This window comes from Pseudopodoces humilis, chromosome 5 (genome assembly GCF_049639895.1).
Source record: "Pseudopodoces humilis isolate 2021_Gansu_Grassland_sample_001 chromosome 5, ASM4963989v1, whole genome shotgun sequence".
Classification (NCBI taxonomy): Eukaryota; Metazoa; Chordata; class Aves; order Passeriformes; family Paridae; genus Pseudopodoces; species Pseudopodoces humilis.
This window is the reverse complement of record NC_142204.1, coordinates 62,774,734-62,794,835: the sequence shown is the minus strand read 5'-3', so window position 1 is coordinate 62,794,835 and position 20,102 is coordinate 62,774,734. Positions and strand designations below refer to the sequence as shown.

At 37.4% G+C, this 20,102-nt stretch overlaps 1 protein-coding gene across 3 annotated transcripts in view; it reads left to right on the top strand.

Annotated features, from left to right (window-relative positions):
* The window catches only part of SEMA3C (semaphorin 3C), a 115,663-nt gene that overhangs the window by 52,958 nt on the left and 42,603 nt on the right, over positions 1-20,102 (top strand). For all 3 annotated transcript variants that reach the window (XM_005526027.3, XM_014255195.2, XM_088054964.1), the window contains exons 3-6: positions 11,774-11,934; positions 14,316-14,378; positions 15,716-15,835; positions 19,555-19,645. In XM_005526027.3, coding sequence (XP_005526084.1) covers positions 11,774-11,934; positions 14,316-14,378; positions 15,716-15,835; positions 19,555-19,645 — 435 coding nt within the window. The remainder of the gene's footprint in view (positions 1-11,773; positions 11,935-14,315; positions 14,379-15,715; positions 15,836-19,554; positions 19,646-20,102) is intronic.

Here is a 20,102-nt window from a genome sequence, read left to right as displayed (position 1 = left end):
AATTTTGAAAGACAGGTAAGTGTTGTTATAAACATTTAGCAGATGGTTAAACTGACATAAATGGAGGGTGAGAGGTTTGTTCAAGGTCAGAGAGCAAGTGCCCAGGAGTTCTGACATATAGTTAGTTCTCTGTTCTGATCATGAAACAAATCTCCTTTGTTCTATGTATTTGCACATTACACTTGAAGAGAATAGCCATATTATTTTGCTTGTGCTTCCAAAATATAAGCACAGGGCATACAGAAGAGACACAATCTGATTTTTGCCCCTAAATTAATGCAATTTTTGTTGTAAAGATCAAGGGCACAGAGTTACATACTGAAAGCACTTGCATCATCCTCTGCTACAGTTAGTAGTTTGCTGTGGTGATAAGTGGATGACTGTGGTTGATTTCTATCCTATTGACACTTCCTGTCCTGTACTTCAGTGTGCCAATTTTAATCTGTCAGCAATCTAAATACCCTTCAGGTTCGGTTTGGCGCTTGAGTCTTTCCTTCCTTGAACCTCCAGTTTCTGTACTGAACCTGTAGGAGGCTGACATGATATTTTATTGAGTATGTTACTCGTCTTGATTCTTCTGCCTTTTCATCTGGAAGCAGAAATTTGTCTTCTTTTTCCTCTTTTCTGTTGTTCAGGATATCCAAATAGGCTAATTGCTCTGTTCTGTTAGAGCCTCCCATTATCTGAAAGAGATAGTGTTGTAATCATGAGATGTTTAATAACTGAAAGTTGAATATAAACAAGTAGGTTTTATCTACTTTTATTTTTTATCTGTGTAAATGCAAAAGAGGGAATTCTTATACTTTTTTTTTTCCCACTTTTGGCCAAGTTCTAAATGGTCATCTTGATGAATAAATATGGCAAGTCTAGTTTAAACATGGAGTGAGTGACTGTAGAAGATTTATTTATTTTAGTGGCTTTCCATTCAGTTTAAATATAAACAGAAAAGCATAAAAGTTATCTCTTAAATCCAAACCAGAGTTTTGGCTGAGCTTATTAAGTCTGAAGCATCTGGATTTCAAACAAACAAACAAACAAACAAAAAATACCTCTTTTTGCATATGAAATACATTCAAAATTACTTCCTCCAGCTATTTAGTTTTCATTTCAAAAGCTTTTTTGTACATTACCATGTGCAATCCAAAAGAAAAATCTCGGTCAAATAAGTACCAAACTGTTACCTTCACCTTACATATGTAAGTCAGAGAGTTTATGTGGCATCTCTGAAGTCAAAAGCAAAATACCAGCAGAATAGGATTTAGAGCTGAGAGGACTCTAATCCACCAGGCTGTGCTCAGCCCACTGAACATGACTTTTATTGTGCACCCAAATACCAGCTGGTGATCACTTGAAGATTGATGGTAGCATGCAGCTCTGGAATGTGTTCCTAAATTCACTCTTTGTGTCAGTGTTCATGGTGTGGAAAAGAGTGAAAAACGTTTGTGCTCTGTGTGTTTAAACAGCAAGTGTTCTTCCCACTGAGCACGGCTGCCCGCAGGCTTGGGGCACTCGTGCTCCCAGGAGCCAGCAGTAGGGACAGCCACTCCTATAAATGACACCTAGCAGTGACAGAGCCAAATCCGTACAGAAAAAAAAATAAAAAAATAAGCTTTAATGAAATACTGCACACATGCTTAGAAATATTTTACTTTTAAAGTTGACACTTGAAAAAAAACACTCTAAGTCTTAATTAATTTAATATTGAAAGTACTCATAACAGTGTTCGATGTTCAGCAACAGGAGCAGAAAACACTGGTAATGATATTAATAATTTCCTGTTGTGTCCAACTACTGAAGTCCTCTGGGGGACGTGGCAAACCCCATATTCAATGAAGCAAGTTGTGTCATAACAGTGATTTGAAAAAGAATAAATAAAAATTAATGTGTAATTTGATGAAACCGCATGGCTATTCATCCAATAGGAGTAAATGCATTTAATGTACCAGAAAAATCTATTTCAAGAAAAAGAAAAGAACCAATTGCCCAGATATTTAAAGAGAGGCTTGACCTTTTCTCCCAAACCAAACTTCCCTTGGCTTCAGAAAACATCCCAAACACCCACATCCAGAAAGCAGCTTGCTTCCTGTCAATGGAAAAGGCTGGGTGGCCTTGCAGCTGCAAAATAAAATTCAATCCAAGAGCTCAAATTAGGCTACAAGAGATAGTACAGTGGGTACTCTACTAAGGCATACAGAACAACAAATAAATATAGGAAAAGGAATTAAGAATAATGTGGAAAAGTATTCTATTATTCTAAAAATTCTGTAAATGGAAATACCAATGAAAGATTTGGATAAATGCAGTTGTGACACGACTGTGGGATTGAGCGTGGCTGTTGCTTTTGGTGAAATTTGTTATCTCCAATATAATGACCCTTCTGGCATCGTGTTGAACTAGGGGTTCATGGAAGGTTCACTGAGGAGGGGATGCCATTTGTTGACCTCCAGCTGCTTTGTTTTCTCACACAGTCAAGTGAGAATAAGTGTCTCTTTTATCCCTCCCAGATGTAAAGCAGAGCTTGCTAACTATCTTGACTTGGCATATAGAGATGATTATCTGATATATAGACAAGACTATGTAGACAGGTAAATGCATCCCATTGACATACTGATACTGAGGAAACAAGAAAACACACCAAAAATAAGAAGCAGTGGTTTACCTATTTGTGTGTGATACCTGCCATGCCACATATTTGTTTGCTTGGTTTTGCTATGGACAACTTAACCGTTTTTATGAGTATCCCACAAAATTCAAATTTTTTTGTGTATAAAAATACTACCCCTTATTTCAGCAGTCAACTGAAATAAATTTATTACTGTAATTCTTTTGAATGGGAAATACTGCCTTCCAAAGTTTCTTCAGCTCATGACTGGGTAAATTTTACATTATTTTAATGAAGAATGAATGAAAGTTAAGCACCGGGATTTAGCTTGATCTGTTTATGCCTGATGTCTGCCTGATAGCTAATCCTAATTTGATTAAATTGATAATAATAATAATGAAATTCTAACCAAGCCTACATATACTAAATTGCCCTATTTTTTAAAGAGTAGTGGTGAGAAGTGACTGGTGAAGATAGGAACAATATGTTTTAAGGAGATTTGTGGATAAAGTAGCATGGCTAAAATTGCAGTACAGTTGGTAACATCAATAAAGGCAAGGATTACTGCAGCAAGGGCAATAATGCCAATTGTAGACATACAGAGATTAGCTGAATCTCTGGGGAGGTTGCTCTTTGAGGGAGAGAAAGGAATATAATGGAAAGGGTTCCTCTGCCTTGCCACAGTGAAGTGGGTTTTTACTTTATTACAGAAACCATAATGAAAAGTTTCAGAGGATAAGCTGCGTTTTCTGAAAAAGTTTTTATTAACTCTGGAAACAAATAATTTGGCAGCATAGTGAAAATATGCTCAGAGAGAAAAGGACTGCATGTGAGCTAAGAGCTTTTTCAGTCTGAAAAGAAGTTAGGAGACTACTATCATGGTTTCATTATTTAGGTGTTGATTATTCTTAAACATTTGATAGATCTTCACTACACTTCAATGTCACCCTTGTTGGTTCATCAGCAAAGATGTATTACCATTTCAAAACTGAACACTGCTACTGCCCAGTAGCTGTCAGTTTTGCAAAATCCAAATTATGTCTTCACTGTCTACAGACTACCTTGATACATCTGCAAAGTGCTCACTTAGACTGAACAGAAAGATAAATTTGCAAAGACGATTCTAGCAGTAAAAAAACCTACCTCTCACCCAACTTTACTTACACTCTCTCCCTTCCCAATATTCAGAGATGTCTCAGCTGACATCATCTGACCCATCTATTTGTGGGGAGTAAATAGTCAGGTACTTAAGCCTAAGCCTTAAAAGGTTTGCTTTTATCACAAAAACAATAGTCTGAATGAGATGCAGAACTAAAGAGAAGTCCACTCAGATCTTGTTCTCCTTGTGGCTAACCCATTAGTGGCAAATGGGATGAAGATATATGATTTGGAAAAACAGTTCCCAGATCTCATGTTGTTGCCCAGTTCTGACTTGAAAACTATCACAAGCTTCAGTCTTAATTTTTTGGGCAGACAATTACAATAATTCACTTTCTTCCACTTCTCGTATCTCTGTAAATTTGTATCAGTTTCAGTGTGTGCATACAGTAAGGGGTTTAGCTGTCCAGTTAGTCTGATCCCTACTTGGAACATTTCTCTGCATGCCTGAGCATCACAGGAAGAAGTGCAGTCATTCTTCCAGTAGTGTGATTGGTGGTCCACTAGGAAAAAAAAAAAGGAAGAGCAAAAACACAAGAGGTTACAATGACAAGATATACTTCTCCCAGAAGAAGTAAAACTATGTGGAATCTGTCTGACTTCTCCAGGGGTGTGGCTTTTTTTTTTCATACTCTGTCTCAAAAATAATGTCATACTTGGCAGCCAAAATCTTCTCACTCCTGCATCTGGAAAACAGAAACATCCCGAGTGCCAATGGCAGAGCCACGGTGTGCACCCAGGCTGAGCTCCCTTTGGCCAGTGTGGCAAGGGCCCTCTCTCCCCAAGGGTTTTGGAAAGCAACCAAAGGGTAAACTCTGTGTAACTGTGCAGACTTTGAGGTATGCAGCTCTTGGAGAGCAGCTCTCATGCTGCAGAGCTGTTGTACACAGGCTTGTTGCACACACGGCTTGGAGGAGACAGGCTCTGATATGCATAACTCAGCTGCAGTAATCTTAAACCCATTTGGCCTGTCTTTATGGCTCTCCAAGCTTGCCAAAGTTGTCCCTTTCGTTTTGGGACCCAAAATGAAAGCAAGGCCTGGACAGGATAATAATGAGAAGAAAAGAACAAGATAATATTTGAAAAATAGGATATCTTCTAGAAAGTTCTGTAGAATGGCAGTGTTTGTAGCATGTTCTGAAATAAAACATTCAAATTGCATTTATATAAAATAATAACTTCACACTAAAATTGGAACTTCACTCTAAAAACCAAGAAGCATACTTTTCGATGTTTTTATTGAAATGCCTATACAGACTTCAGAGGAGTTATTCAAGATTTACAGTGAGGTAAATGGAGCAATAACCTGAAAATTACGCCCAGAAGTGTCTGCAGCCTAGTGAGACTAGATGGCTGGAGGGTGTGGGTGGTCTTGCATAATGCTCAATGAAGGAATCTCAATACTGGAATATTTGGCAAGACTTAGGATAGCTGTGTAACTGCAGTTTGGAAAACATTGACACATTTTTTTCTCTTTGTTTTGGAGTAGGATTTCTGTTGTGGAATGTAGTATGATTTCACATGACAATGTCTGTGAAAATGAAAAAGGAATTATATCTCTTCTTCATAATTTAAAGCTTCAATAAAGAGGCAAGGAGCATCGTGGGGTGTCTTGGGTTCATAGGTGTGCCACAAAGCCATGTTAATACATTTTGCCACACATGAGTAAGTGGCTTTCTCTTCTTGTGTGTTTGCTTTTGCTTGGAAAGCACATTCCTTCTGCACAAAACTGGCAGCTGCCCACACCTCAGAGGATATGCCCCTCCTTTTTTCTTCAAAGTATATAAATATAAATAATAAAGTATAAGATGAATAAAAGATGAAAATTCTGTTACAGATTTCAGTAATTTTAATAAAACAGCACTCTGTCATGAAGAATTTCCCTTTTGGTACAACTTTTTAAAAGGCACAGTGTTAAAAGCCAGTTAATACTCGATTATGATTTTTTTTTAAAGTCTGTGAGTAACCAGGATTTCCAGAGTTCTGTGTATTTTGCAAATTGTAAAAAAAAAAAAAATAAAAAATTAAAAAAGACCCATCTACTGACATATGTGAATGCTCTGCTTAAGGTCAACTGTTAACTGGTATGTCTTTTCCTATCAACACATGGTCCCCTTCACAAAGAGCTATTGAGTGTTTTACTGCTCCTAATGTATATGTTAAGCTGCTGAAGGTGACAAATTGTTCTTCAGATATGCTTGAGCCACCTCTGGGCCTGATTCTCCAAAGACTTCACCTTGGTGCTCTGATTTCCCTTTATAAAAGACTGCACTATCTCAGTCCAGTAATGTTTAAATTCCACTCTCAACTCACTTAGCAAATACACCCACAAGCATTCAAGGTGTATATTTGAACCAGATCATACTTAGATATCATTGACATTTCCTTGTTATTTACTCTCATTCCAAATGCAGCAATTAAGTTTCCTTCTAGCAGATTGTACATTTTAGCTCTGGGCAAAGAGAGGGTTCTGTTTCAACCTGTACTGTCTGAACTCCCTTCTCTCTCGTTCAAATGATCTTGTTAATTAGTTAGCCTGTGATATTATGAGCATTTGTAAATCTATTTTCTTCCCTTTCATTTGTTTTTTTTTTAATAAAAATGAATTAAACCCCTTTCAGTTGGATTTAGAAGCAAGCAAGTGTGCACATCTGTGGTTTCTAGTTCTTATGAAGCTATTACCTCCTGTATAAAAAGCCAGATTTCATTGTCACAGCATTAAAGAAAAGAGTAAAACTCTCATGCATGAACAAGAGATAAAGAGATAAAGAAAAGGTCAAAGGTCCACCTGAGCTTTTTTGGGCCCTGTGCAGTTTAGGCACACAAGGGAATGACCAGTAGCACATCTGGCTACTTTTGGCTCTTTGGTGAGGTGACTGTGCCCCCATTCACAATGGGATTCACTTGAGCGTGGCTGAGGGATGGTTTGAACACTGCATGAGCAGTGGCCAAATGCTTCAGCAGCTCCCTTAGCCCTTTAACCAGCAGGAATCAATACATATATCTTCAAAGAAAAGGAATATTGACAGGGCAAAGGTGACTCATTCTGAAGTTTTGAAGAGAAATATTCTGGCATTGCTCTCTTTCCATACATAAAATTGAAAAAGTAGTCACTGGTGTTCTCAGACTTGCAATATTATAGCAGACTATTTCCACATGCACTGTGTAAACTATAAAAATGGTGCATTTATTTCTTCTATGTCTTTAAAAAATTAAAACTAAAGCAAAAAAATAATTTAAAATTTTAGGTTCTTATGAAATCTGATACTATTTAGCTAAATATTTTCCAGTAATTTCTGCTGAAAAATTACAAAATAGAGAGATTTGTAAATACAAAGTAGAAGAGAAAATATTGAAGCTAAAATAAAACAGAACTTTTCTTCTGGCTGAACTTTTTTGGTTTTGGGATTTTTTAAATTATTTTTGGTAACTTTGCAAATGCCTCAGATTTCACTCACGTTCTTAAAATACATAACCATTCCATTCAATACTAGCAACATTTTGCATAGTGTCTTGATGTCCAAATTACTTTTTCACCTGTCTAAACACGACCTGTTGGTAAAAGGGGACTATTTCCATTTGATGTTATAATAAAAAATATTGTTCTACTTAAGTATTTATTTCTAGGGGAAAAAAATAAAAGAAAAAGAAAAAGAAAATTTCATTCTTTCCAGCTCCTAGAAGGTGAGATTTTACATTGCAGTCTCACATTTGGCATGGGCTGGCATATTTGTTGGCACAAACTCAAAACTTAATGAGGCTTAAGAGAGTCTTATAGCCTCCGTAACCAGAGGCTAACATGGAGTTGCTGCTATATGTACACAGGGCATGTGAGTTGTGCACCCCACACCCCATGAGAATGTAAAATAAAATGTTGTATTGCTGACTTCCACATCAGTAAGGCTACATAAAATCTGTGCCAATTTGGGCAGCAGAGGTCCTCTGGGGAGATGGAGCCCATCTTCCTGGAAAGCTGTGTTTGTTTGTTCGCTGTGGTGCTGCGTGTGAATGAATTGTTGTGCTTTACTCCTGCTTGATTGTGAGGCACCAAATCTCTGCTTTTGCTCTGAACTTGCCCATAAAGAGCCTTCCGAGACTGAATCCTTATGCCAGCAGGATACAAGGAGGAAAGCATATTATTTCTTGCACTCTTCCACAGGGGATCCTAAATTAAAAGTTTGTCAGACCATCCTAGGCTTGCTCAAAGAAGCCCTGCTAGGCTGGAAACCCAGGGATGGCAGAGTGCATGCAGTCTCCCACTTCATCCACAGTTTGTCTTTGGATGAATTCAGTCCTTTAAACTTGAGCTAGGGATGCTTGCACACCATGGCTGTAGCTTACCAAACCCTGCAAGTAAAGATAATTCTTGATTATGTTGAAGTCATTCTTGATTATGTTGAACATTCATTAATAAGTGGTTATGTGAGTCTGCAAAAAGGAAGTTATATTTTGGAAGGATCCTGCTAAAAATTGCATTAATTTCAGTAGCAAATGCATCAAACATCCTTATAAGATGTCAACCAAGGAAGTTACTTAGGGTTTTACCTCTATATATAAGAGATAATTATATTCCTTAGTCTGGGAGTCAGGCTGTTTTTAACATAGTGCTACCATTGAATTTGAAATAAGGAGTGATGAAAGTTTGAGGTTGACTGATTAAATAAGACATTCAGAGGACTACCTGATGGATCTAGCTCTTGTATCCTTAGGCTGGCTGGACAATTTGGTTATTATAGGCTGTGTGAGATATCTACATCTCCTTGGATACCCTGTCTCTAATAGCTGAAATGGTTTTGTTCTGGCCAATGTATTTAGGTTTGTTACAAAGGCTTTTGTGATGTCAGTAATAGACATTGCACAAATATTTTGTTATTTCTTTTGTGAGAACACTTTTTAAAAATGAAACTTTTTTTTTGTGGTGGATTAGAAGGATGATTAAAGAGTAGGACTTAAATTGTCTAATTCTCAGTAAACTGTGTGCTGTGTGCAGAGAAAACTCCCAGTCATTGGGATCTCCAAAATGTGCAGTTGAATAATAAGCATAATTCTGGAAAGAGAACTCACTGAGGTTTTTGGTTTTTTGTTAACGCAACCTGTCCTCTAAGATCAGATTTCTTACAGCAGGGATCAAGTTGGTTTTGCTTTTATCCATGAGGAAAGGCAAATTTCACCAATTGATGAAGAAAACTACGAGGAAAGATTATTTTTGTATCATTAAGGATGAAAGTTACTTGTATGTTGTTTTACTGACAATTTTTTTTTAGTATTAAGAGAGATGTCTGTAGCATCATTCTCTATCTAGGTTTTACTGCTTTCAATGTTTGGTTAAATTCTCAAAGCATGGAATAGAATTGCTCAGAATGTCAGTAAATGTCTTCTTCATTTTTTGACAAAAACTTTTGTTCGAGAGAGATGAAAGGGAGTGTGAAAGATCATACAGCATCTTTGCAGCCACTGCTTTCTCCAAGCAACAACAACCAGATAGTAAATCTTTAAAAATTCAAATTTTCTTGGGTGATTGTGTGGTAAATTTTGTTGAATGAAAATAAAATTTGATTAGGTATAAATTCCCTTCCTACTTGCTTGAGTAGCCCAGAGAGTGTAATAAGCTGTAAGCTTCAGCATTAAAAGAAATAAAACTAATAAATCAGTGTGAGAGTATTTGTTTCACAGCTTTCCTTCCTCTTATGAATGGTGTTGAGTTTCCATAGCTTCATAACCTGACATAAGGTGTTCATCAGCAGCTCGATGGAGGCAGATTACCCTTCAGGAGCCTAGCAAAGGATAATACCATTTCAAAGGGGTTAAAATTCAAAAAAAATAATGGATTTTGATAAGTGAAAGTTGTGGAAATCTGTTGTTTCTGTCTGTTTAAAAGCAATCATCATGATTATGTTTTACATCAGCCATGGTTTCATTGTCAGGCAGTGTCAGTCAGTGAGGCAGGAAGGTGGAACATTACATTGTGCATTCACTGTGCTCACATTTACCCCGTGCTGTGTGGGAAACCCTCCCAGTTTACCTCTGCTTTCCTGGTATATCAAATGTACAGGTGGGAGAAGGTTCAGTTTCACCTCACAGCTGCCAAATGTTATGGTAAAGTTAATAATGCCCAGGAAAAGGGATGAGCACGGGTGTCTGAGGCTGTGAGCATTTGAGGGCAGCCAAAGGTCCTGGGTGCTAATGGCACTGTGCTGGTGAGTCTCCAGGTGCCTGGGGCAATCCTAGCTAAGAGCTTACAGGGAGAATTTTTTTAAAGTGAAGTAGAACAGTTGATTTTTGAACCACTAAAGAAAAACTTCTGAAAGTACTGTGAACAATTTTCATATATATTTAACAAGTTCTTTTTCAGTTTTTAGGCACAGATTGTAAATCTTGATTGTATGTTTATCTGTTGTCAAGGGACAAGAGAAATACTATTTGGGTTCTTTTAATATTACCATAAATAAATGGCTCCTGAAAGCTGTCACACATCTAAATTAATCAAAATACAATTATCATTAAGTAACTGGGAATATTTTTCATCTTCCTATGAAACTATTTAACAATGATAAAAATTAATTTGAGTTATGTATCATATTTATCAATGCAAATTATATTCTGATAAGTATTCTTTCAATCGTTAATTCTCTACTAGACAGGCATAAATCCTAGGACTACAGCTTTTGCCTGCTATTAAAAATGGCTCCCCATCTCAAGTAATTTTCCAAAAAAAAAAAAAAAAAAAATTGCTTTCAGCTAAGTATGTGTTTTGCAGAAGGTTCAGACTTGAGGCACACTTCTTTTGGCACAGGTTTTTTTGTTGGTTTTTTTTTTATAGGGGCACATATACAAAATATTTATTTTTTGAGAGTTTTATTTTATAGAATATCAGTAGCTTTAGATGACTAGTTTTGTATAAGACATTTATTGCTTCTCACAGGGAAAGATGAGCAAAAAAATTTGCTTTTAAGAAACCTTTAGCAAAAGTGACAACCCATATTGTCCCAAAGTTTGCAACTGAGAACTGTGGGCTCAGATCTTACATTTATGAATAAACATGATAGCAGCGCTTCATTTTCATAAGTACTGTGTATTTACCACCCTTTTAGAGTCACAGGGAACACGATTCGATCTTAATATTCATGAAGAAAGAAAGCATAATGATATGTTAAATATTTTAACAAAGACAAATTGTTTATTAAGGTTTTATTTTTCCACTCTCAGCTCTTGAGAAATTTCCCTTCTGTTATTACAGAAAAGTAAAACAATCTGACTGGGGGCCAAAATATATTGGCCAAGCAAAGATGGGAAGGCTGAGCTTTCTTGAGGGCAGCAAGTAATACTTAGATTGCAGTTCCTGCTATTCCTGTAACAGGCCTGATCCTGCACTGCTGAGATCAAAGCATGTTTTCTCTTCACTGTGTTGAAGAAAGTTTTAAGTAGAAAAATAGAGTTCCTTCTACAGTTCTGTTAGTTTAGTCCAAACCTGTAAACAAACAACTGAATGAACAGGCACATTTAGGCTTGACTGAATAATTTTGTTTTTCTTTTAAGTAAGCCATACATGGTGATGAAGAACAAAGTAAAATTCGACCTTGAAAATGATAAAAACCTATTCTTAGTGAAGCCCCCTATCAGGGAAAGGAAGTAAAATGTTCATTGATCTTGTGGATTTTCTGTAGTCATAATATTGAACACATTGATTAATTTAATAAATTATCTTCCTTAAAAGCCAAACCTGTAAATAATAATATCCATTAAAATAAGAGTTAATTAGATGAATGAATAACAGCACTGCCTGATTTTTATGAGCTATGTCTACTTAATGCACAAGATAATTGTATTCAAACTGGAAAAAGAAAATTTGTTTTATGCCAGCCATTGTATTATTATCTAGTGTCCAATGAGGCACTTTCTTCCCTCTCTGACCCCACTTGTGTCTAAAGATCTCTTTACTTAGAAAGAAATGCAGTTGAGAAGCAAGAAACGTGAGTGAAATGCTTTACTATGCTACTGTCTTTACTATTTCAGAGCTGCAAGAAACTAAGACCTCTGAGTATCACAGGATATCCCACAGCCCCCTGGATTACAGGATATTATTGATGGATGAAGATCAGGATCGGATCTACGTGGGGAGTAAAGATCATATTCTGTCCCTGAATATTAACAATATAAGCCAAGACCCCCTCAGTGTAAGTTCAAGTTTTATTTTGAGAATCTGAGGTTGCTTTACTCCATACCCTTCCTTTTAAGACAAAAAAATGGTGTTTGATTATTTTGCATTGAAGTCCATGCCCTCATCTTATTGAATTTTCAGTCCTTTATGTGTAATGCAGATGAGGCTATACACTGTTCCTCATACATTGTTTAAAACTGACCTGTTTACCAATTTTGAAGCATTACTCTGCTTGGCCTGGCCTCACGAGGAAAACCTGTGTGGTTTGACACTTTCCACCTCTTTCCAAGATAAGGTATTTCAGAGATGCACTTCTGGAAGAGTCCTCAAGGAAGAATAAGATACACACTACCATTCTCATGCCATATGGAAAAAAAGCAAGGACAGGGTTTCCTTAACCTTATACTACATTTTTTTTTTGTTTTCTGCTATCAACCCTAATCACTGAACACTGAACAAGAGATTTTCCAATCTCTTGTTATGTCTGTGTTAGCCTTTGCCCTTCAGTTGGGTAGCTGAGACACCTTATTTGGGGTTTTTGGATACTGTGACCCACAGCTATTCCTTGACACCACCTCTTTTCTGCCTTCTCTCACTTACTGAGATGGTGTTTTCAAAGGACTTTGTGTTTCCTCACCAAACAGTAGTAGGCAATCTCTGTGTGAAAATGATAACATTATCAAATGCTTACAGGTTCCTCTCTTGTCTCCAAAGCCAGCTGAAATTCAGCCTCTCTGCTTTTGAAATAGGTGACCTGCAGAAGTACTTGTGTGCCCAGAAGCTTGGCTGTTGAGCTATTACTGCCTGTCTACAGACTTGGTCTTGCCTGTCTTTAGACTGTCACAGCTACTGCCCTGCCTGAAAGTGCACCAAAAAGGCCTTGTTCCTCCAAATCCATCCAGTCCTTTAATCTCTGGGCTTTATTACTGTACCTCAGAGGGGCAGCGATACCCAGCTGGCAATAGGGAAGATAAATGCCTTCCTTAAGAGACAAGGCTTTTAATGTGTCAGGGGAGAGAGGGGGCGCTGCCAGAGAGTGATTGAGCACAGTCAAGTTCAGCTTTGCTCTGAATCACTCTCTGGACTTTTCTGTCCACCTGAATTTATTGTTCAGGGAGCCAGGGAAGCTCATTCTAACTTACCCATTTAAATTAAATGCCTCTCATTCAATGGTGTGAATGCATCCTTCCCCCCTCCTAATGGTACCCAAATCTCCCTCTGAAATGGGGCTGCCTTCTAGGATCTGAAATACCTTCTGTGACCTTTTGGCTAATTTCCATCTCCCAGAGATCCAGCCACCCTGGTCTGGCAGGAGCTGTGCCCCAGCACGGCACGCTCCCTCCTGTCCTTGGCAGGTTGGGTTTCATCCTGTGCTGAGTTTGGTTTGGTGTAGGAGGGCCTCTGTTACATGGAATATTTTCTGCAGTGTAAAGCTGTGAGGCACTTTAGTAGCTCATGTAGGCCTGGAGAAACAAGAATAAAAAACAAAAAAAAATAAGAGAAAGGAAAAACACACAAAGCCTTCTGGCAGTGAAAGTGATCACCGAGTATTAAGTTCAAAATGAATCACTGCAATTCTGCACAGTCTTCCATTTGTTTATTTATTTTAACAATAGATTCACTATGCAGATTCTATATATCTACAGAAATCCTATATACATATACATTCAAATCCACAATTCTACATCTATATATGTGTGTATACATATATACACAGATCCTTTAATGATATTGTTTATGTTATCTTGGGGCTAAATGTTATCAGGCTCTGTCATTTATTAGGTTTCTAGGGATACATTTGTAATGGATGTCTTTCCTATTTCAAAATCAAAATAAATAATGGAAGAAGCTCAAAATACTTACAGTTTGAGATAAACTGATAAATGTTCAGACACTGTGGTATTTCTTGAAAAACTCTCTGAAAGAAATCAATGTGAAATCTTGAGATTTCAAGTAGGTTTTATTGTAATCTAGCCAAATCTTTAATAATAGAATTGAAAAATTTTTACAAGAGCTCTTCTTTCAATATCTGTCTTCTGGTTTCTAGTGTGAATAATTTCTACAAGTTCAATACAAGAAAAACAGTAAAGATGGATAGTAATTTAGGAAATAGTGATGAAAAATCTCTCTTCTTTAGAAGAAAAAAAATCTAAATTAATTGATTAACTTGCCTTAAAAATATGTAATAAACTTAATATATATCAGTCAAAAACTTGGACCTTGATTTTGTTTAGTGCATGCTAAGACAGTTTTATTTATCAACAAAAATCCATTTTTTCCTTATAATAAAAGTGTAAATTTTATCTAAATATTTATCTATTAGTGTGAGGCAGTAAAATTATTTTTTTTAAATTATGTAATCAATATACTACTTGAACAATACTTCTTTCCTTACAGATTTTCTGGCCAGCATCAGCAAACAAGGTTGAAGAGTGCAAAATGGCTGGAAAGGATCCTACAGTAAGTTATAATCCACATGCACACATACACACATATTAGGTATTTGGCAATAAAGTAAGAGCACCTTGAGTGCAGCCAAAGCAAAATGAAATAAGTGTTTGTTTTTCTATTAAAATGCTTTGAAAGCCAGCCTATAAAGTGAAATTTTGGAAAATCAGGCAGAGTAAACAGAATGCACCTTCAGACTGCCAGGTGGGAGAAGATAGGCAGTGTCCATTTCCTCGCCTTGCTTGGTTGTTACTAATCAAGCAGGGAAATTTCCAGATTTGTCCTGGGGTGATGCTGAACAGCCTTCTGAACTGCTCTTCCAAGTGGGGAAGTTCTGTGGCTGGCTGCTCCCCCAGGAGCTCACTGTGAATGAAGGTGGGTGGTGCCCACTGCCTGCAGTCTGAAGACCCCAGTTGTGCACTGGTTTTCAGATGATGTTGTATGGTGCTGGCTCCTGCTGAACCAAAAATGTGAATGCCTTTAAAAGTAAATAAGCCAGTGCAGTCTGCCAAACAAGGATTAACTCCACTGATTTTCATGAAGATGACTGATGGCACAGTTTCCAACCCTGTGCTCATAAAACATATGCAGTTCCCACTGTCTTGAGTGAGGTTTGGATGATTGAATATGAAAGCAGTGCTGGATCTGGGTAAGAAAAAATATTCATGAAAAAAATCTATTTTCAGCCTAAAGTGAGTTAACACCTGATCATAGTAAGAAATGAAAGAGTTGGAGAACAAAGGGAAGGAAAAAACTGTAAATCCAATATTGTGAACTGTGTGTCCCTTAACATTCTGTTTTAATTTTCACGCTGATTTGAAGATATTACTGTATGTCTTCAATACAAAGCAACAATTGACTGCAAACCTCAGTTTAAAGTTTTTGAAATAAATTGTTTATATAAACAATAAAATCTGATATTTGGACTTGCTTTCTTTTTAATTATATCCATTTATGTTGAACAAATCTGGGGGAAGAGGAGACAGATTCAGAGAAGTCCTTAAGGAAACTTCCTAAGGTTACATACACCTTGGTCTCCTGGAGGTCCTGCTTCCTCTCATGCAAGAGAAATATGTGAATGAAAATTGGATTGCTTTGTAGAAGTGGGAAAGCTACATGGACTCCTCTATAACTCATCTGTGGTGCTCCATCAGAGAGAGCCCAGCTCCCCAAAGCAGGCAAAATGACATGAAAGGAAACAGCTGTACCAAATCCAGAGACTAACAAATTCAGTAGCTGTTTTCAGGATGCAATTAAAATGATATGTCATGCCTGTTCCCTGGAGTTCCCAGCATTTCACGTTTGCCACTGTGGGGTGACTGTTCTCTGTGTGTCCCTGTTTCCTGCAGCACGGCTGTGGGAATTTCGTGCGGGTGATCCAGTCGTACAACCGCACCCACCTGTACGTCTGCGGCAGCGGCGCCTTCAGCCCCGTCTGTGTCTACGTCAACAGGGGACGCAGGTCTGAGGTACCTCCCTTTTCATTCTGTCCACTCATCTTGTGGTCCATCCTACTGGTCTGATGCGAAAGCTCCAAGTTTTGAAAATGCAAGAATCAGTGGTCCCGGTGTGTTCCTTCACTGATGTTAAGGTGCAAAAGAGCAAAGGTCCATAGTTTTCTGACCTGATACCAGCTAGAATCAAAAATCATGCCTCAAATATGATGGTTGTCCAAAATTCCACAGTCATACCAAAATCTGGGATACATTTGATACTACTTTTTATTTGACATTGTCTGGTGGATTAATTCCTACCATTTGGTAGAAAAATGCCCAAGAAATACTTGAAAGGAAATAGCCAGTTAGATGAAAAGTAACATACAAAGTCCACTTTTTATAACTTTCATGTGTTATTGGTTCCCTGGAGAAGCCCTTAATTTGGCTAACTATTCAGGTTAAGCTGGAATTCAGCCTAACACCACCTAGATGCAATCCCAGTACAGGAACTTTATCTACTGCATAAGTTTTGCCCTGCTAGATGGTGTCCAGACAAAGTTGGTAAGTTTCACTGTAAGATCTTGCTTTTTCTAGATAGGTCTCCAGTTTTTTTATATTCAGATTTACTGAGTGTATTTTCAGTACAAGTATCAGATGTTTCAGAAGTATGTGGTCCAAGTTTCCTGAGTTGAAAGTGAAATGTTTGTTTATGTGCAAATGTAATAGGTAATAAATTAAGCAACTAGAAGGAAAAAGAAAGGCATTTAAGCAGGAGGCAGCACCTCAGTAGCTTTTGGGTCAGATTCATGTCTGCAGGCACAGGGGTGTGCAGTATATTTTGCAGAACAATGTGGAAGCAGATGTGTTGGGAAGGAAGATCAGAGTGTGCTACCTGGAGCTTTGCCATGTGAGGGCAGCTTTAAAAGCTGGGCTAGCTTCTTGGGAAGACACTCAGAAATTCATCACTGATTTAATTGGGAGTGGGATGGGAATTCTGGCCGACACCCAAGGTTGCTGCAGAGTTGCAAGGGAGGTGATTAGTCAGTGTTTCTCCAGGTCAGTTTGCATGGTATGATCTCAGTGACTTTTGGTAGATCCCTACCTGGCTCCAGCGTCCTTAACAGAGCATGCACTCGGAATCACTGCACTTCAATCCTACTAAACTATACAAAAGTAGAGATTGTAGGCCTGGATTTAGAAGCAGAAGCAAGCAGAATTAGTATGTAAATCTATCCTTCTGGTTAAAAAATTCTGCATTAACTTATTTTGATGTATTTTGAAACGGGGTCAATTTTTCCTGTCATTATTCTATTTCTTGAAAAATCATTTAAAACATGAACAGTGATCTCATTTGCCTTTAATTAATGTAATACTCTCTCATCTTAAGTACTGGTATTGCAGCTCAGAGAAGTTTGAATCTTTATTTTAGACTGTTTGTAAATGAGATTGGGACAGAGGGGAGGGCAGGAAATTACATCTGCAGATGATGCAAGACGTTAAATTTCTTAAATGAAAAGTAAAGATACATGACTTGGAAAAGCAGAATTGGCTTCACTTAGCCTGTCTGTATAGCTGCATGCGTATGATCAATTGATTAAATAAACTGCTGTTTCAGACATCTGGAGTCTGAGACACTTGACTGTAGACACTTCATGCTCAAAGCCATTACTGTACAGGCCAACAATAGCATAACAGTTTAAACCCAAGCATTTCCTTCTGAACTCATTGCATATATCTATGCATGACTAATTGATAGAGCAGAATGAGGAACCATGCACTGCTGATGGGACTAGTGACAATTCAATTTTCCTCTGCTTTTATCATTTCACCTTCTATTTGGTACAATTTCCAATGCACAAAAGGCTGTTTTTGCACGTGCAAAATGAATATTTTACAAAGCACATCTGTTTTTCTCTAGAAGCTACAAATTCTGACAGACTCATATCCAGCAATCATAAGAACTGGTCCTGTTTTGCTCTTCTGTCTCTGGGGCTCCACATGAGCTCACAAAAAAAAAATAAAAAATGAAGGGTTCATTGATGAGGAAAAATTTTACCCTTTTCCCTGAAACAGAGGTTATGAAACAATTAATTTTCTTCCTTGGCATGCTTGGTACTTTGGTCTTTGGTAATTACTCCCTTAGTCACCCAAATATATTCTAATGTCAAAGTAAATGCAAACAGAAGGAAATGTAATCCCTATGTGGAATAATTATAGACTAAATAGCAGTTTAATATATATGAAAATCAAGTGTAATCCTGGAGCTTTCTTAATAGAAGAGTAATGGCGGTTTTGAATTGGTAAATAGTGGTTTAATATAGTAAATATGGATTAGATTCAAGCTGCATATAATCTAGAAGTAAAAAAACAACAAAGATACCACCCAAGATCACATTAGAAACTTCATACTTGTGTTTTACGTTGTTTAGAGAGCTTATTACTGAAACAGTAGATAAGATCTCTGAGATTAAACTAGGCAAAACAGAAGGGGAAAAGAGGGGATAATGATATGAAAACTTCCTGCTGCAGCTGTGCATTTGAGTTTGGTGTAATCTTCAATTTGCTGGTGCCAAATGCTTGGGGACTTGTGTGGCATCCCCACTCCCTGTGATTTACATTAACTGTTAAAGGGATTACCAGGAGTTGCTGTACTTTCTCAAATAACTATTTTTTGGCATCTACCTGACAGAAGCCTTGCTTTGGAATTTTTGTCAGCTATGTTTTTCTTTGGAAATATTTAAGTTTGGTTATTTGTTGTTGGGTTTTTTCCCTTGCAATTGTGTCATTTGGCTTTTTGTTGAAGTTTGGAATTTTGTTGTAGGAGCCTAAGAACAAGTTGTTTGGTATACAGTGTGTGTTGGGTCAGAGAATATCTGCATTATTGACTGCAGTTTTCCAGGAATGATCTTGGGCCTGAGTCACTTCTTGCTGAGCACACTGTGCTAATATTTCTGGGAGCCAAGAAGTGAAGAGTTGCACCAAAAGGAGCAGGTTTTCTAAAGATATTCAGGTTGTTTGTATTTTAAGCTGTAGTAGTCCAAATTGCTTCTACTTTGCTAAATGTATTTCCTGTTCATAAAGTACAAAACATATAAACAAATCCCTGTACCATCATTTCTTAAAAAAACAACAAAAAAACACAACCAACAAACCCCAGGAGATTTCAGACCATGGTAAGAGGTATCAATAAATCATCTATCACTGTGGATTTGGAGCTCTACACGTAATCCAAGAGATGGTATTGAAGAAAATAAATGTTGGGAGATTTTTGGAGGTCTGATAGCTCAGTAAAGACCAAATTATTTATGCTATAATCTAATGACAGTTGTTTTAAGAGATTTTTATTTTATATGTATTATTGTTCTAATAGCTTTATTGTAATGTCCTAGACAGGTATAAGTACACCAATATATTCAGAAAAGAAATGGTAACTTCAAACCCACAGAAGCAATCTCCATGGATATTATTGCAGAGATCAGTCAACCTATCCTTAACAGACACAGAGGGAACATTTTTTTTGATTCAGTGTCTTAAATTTATAATAAGAGTCTTTGAAATAACCATGTGTCAGTGATATCTAACAAAATGATGGAATTCTGAATAGAAGAGTTAAACTACCCATAGTACAGTAAAAGTGGCCAATAGAGCACTGCTAATAGAGCAGTGCTAATGCTGTGAACAGCCAGGCATAAAAATCAGCTTAGATCTAATGGTTTCTGACATGAGAAGTGACACACAAATCTACTTTGCAGGAACAAATCTTCAAGATCGACTCCAAGTGTGAATCAGGAAAGGGACGCTGTTCTTTCAACCCTAACGTGAATACTGTGTCTGTGATGATCAGTAAGTAAAGACACTCCAAGTTGCTGAGGTCTAAACCCATATGGTCATGTGTAGGGTGGGCTGATGGAATAACCCAAGGCAGCTGGACACAGAATTCAGCCTCCCAGGAGCAGTGCCTTTTGTCTGGCTGATGGGCTCAAGGGTTGGATCCATCTGTGTTTCAAGGCTTGTATGAAGCTTAAAGTGGGTGGACAAATGAAATGCAGGAATAAGTTATTTAAAGGGGGAGAGAGACACAGGAAACAAAAGGTTCTCCCTTTTCCAGATTACATATTTTGTTCCCGGGAATAGTTTCAGCTTTGCATTACCCTGTCTAGCATTTGTGTTTGAATGGTTTCTGACCTTGTTCATCCTAAACAGCACTTGTGTCTTACTTAATTATTTTTAAAATCTCAGAGTAGCCAGGGAAAGAAAGCCTGAAGACTTCAGATGCTTTAAATTTCATTTTTGTTCTCAT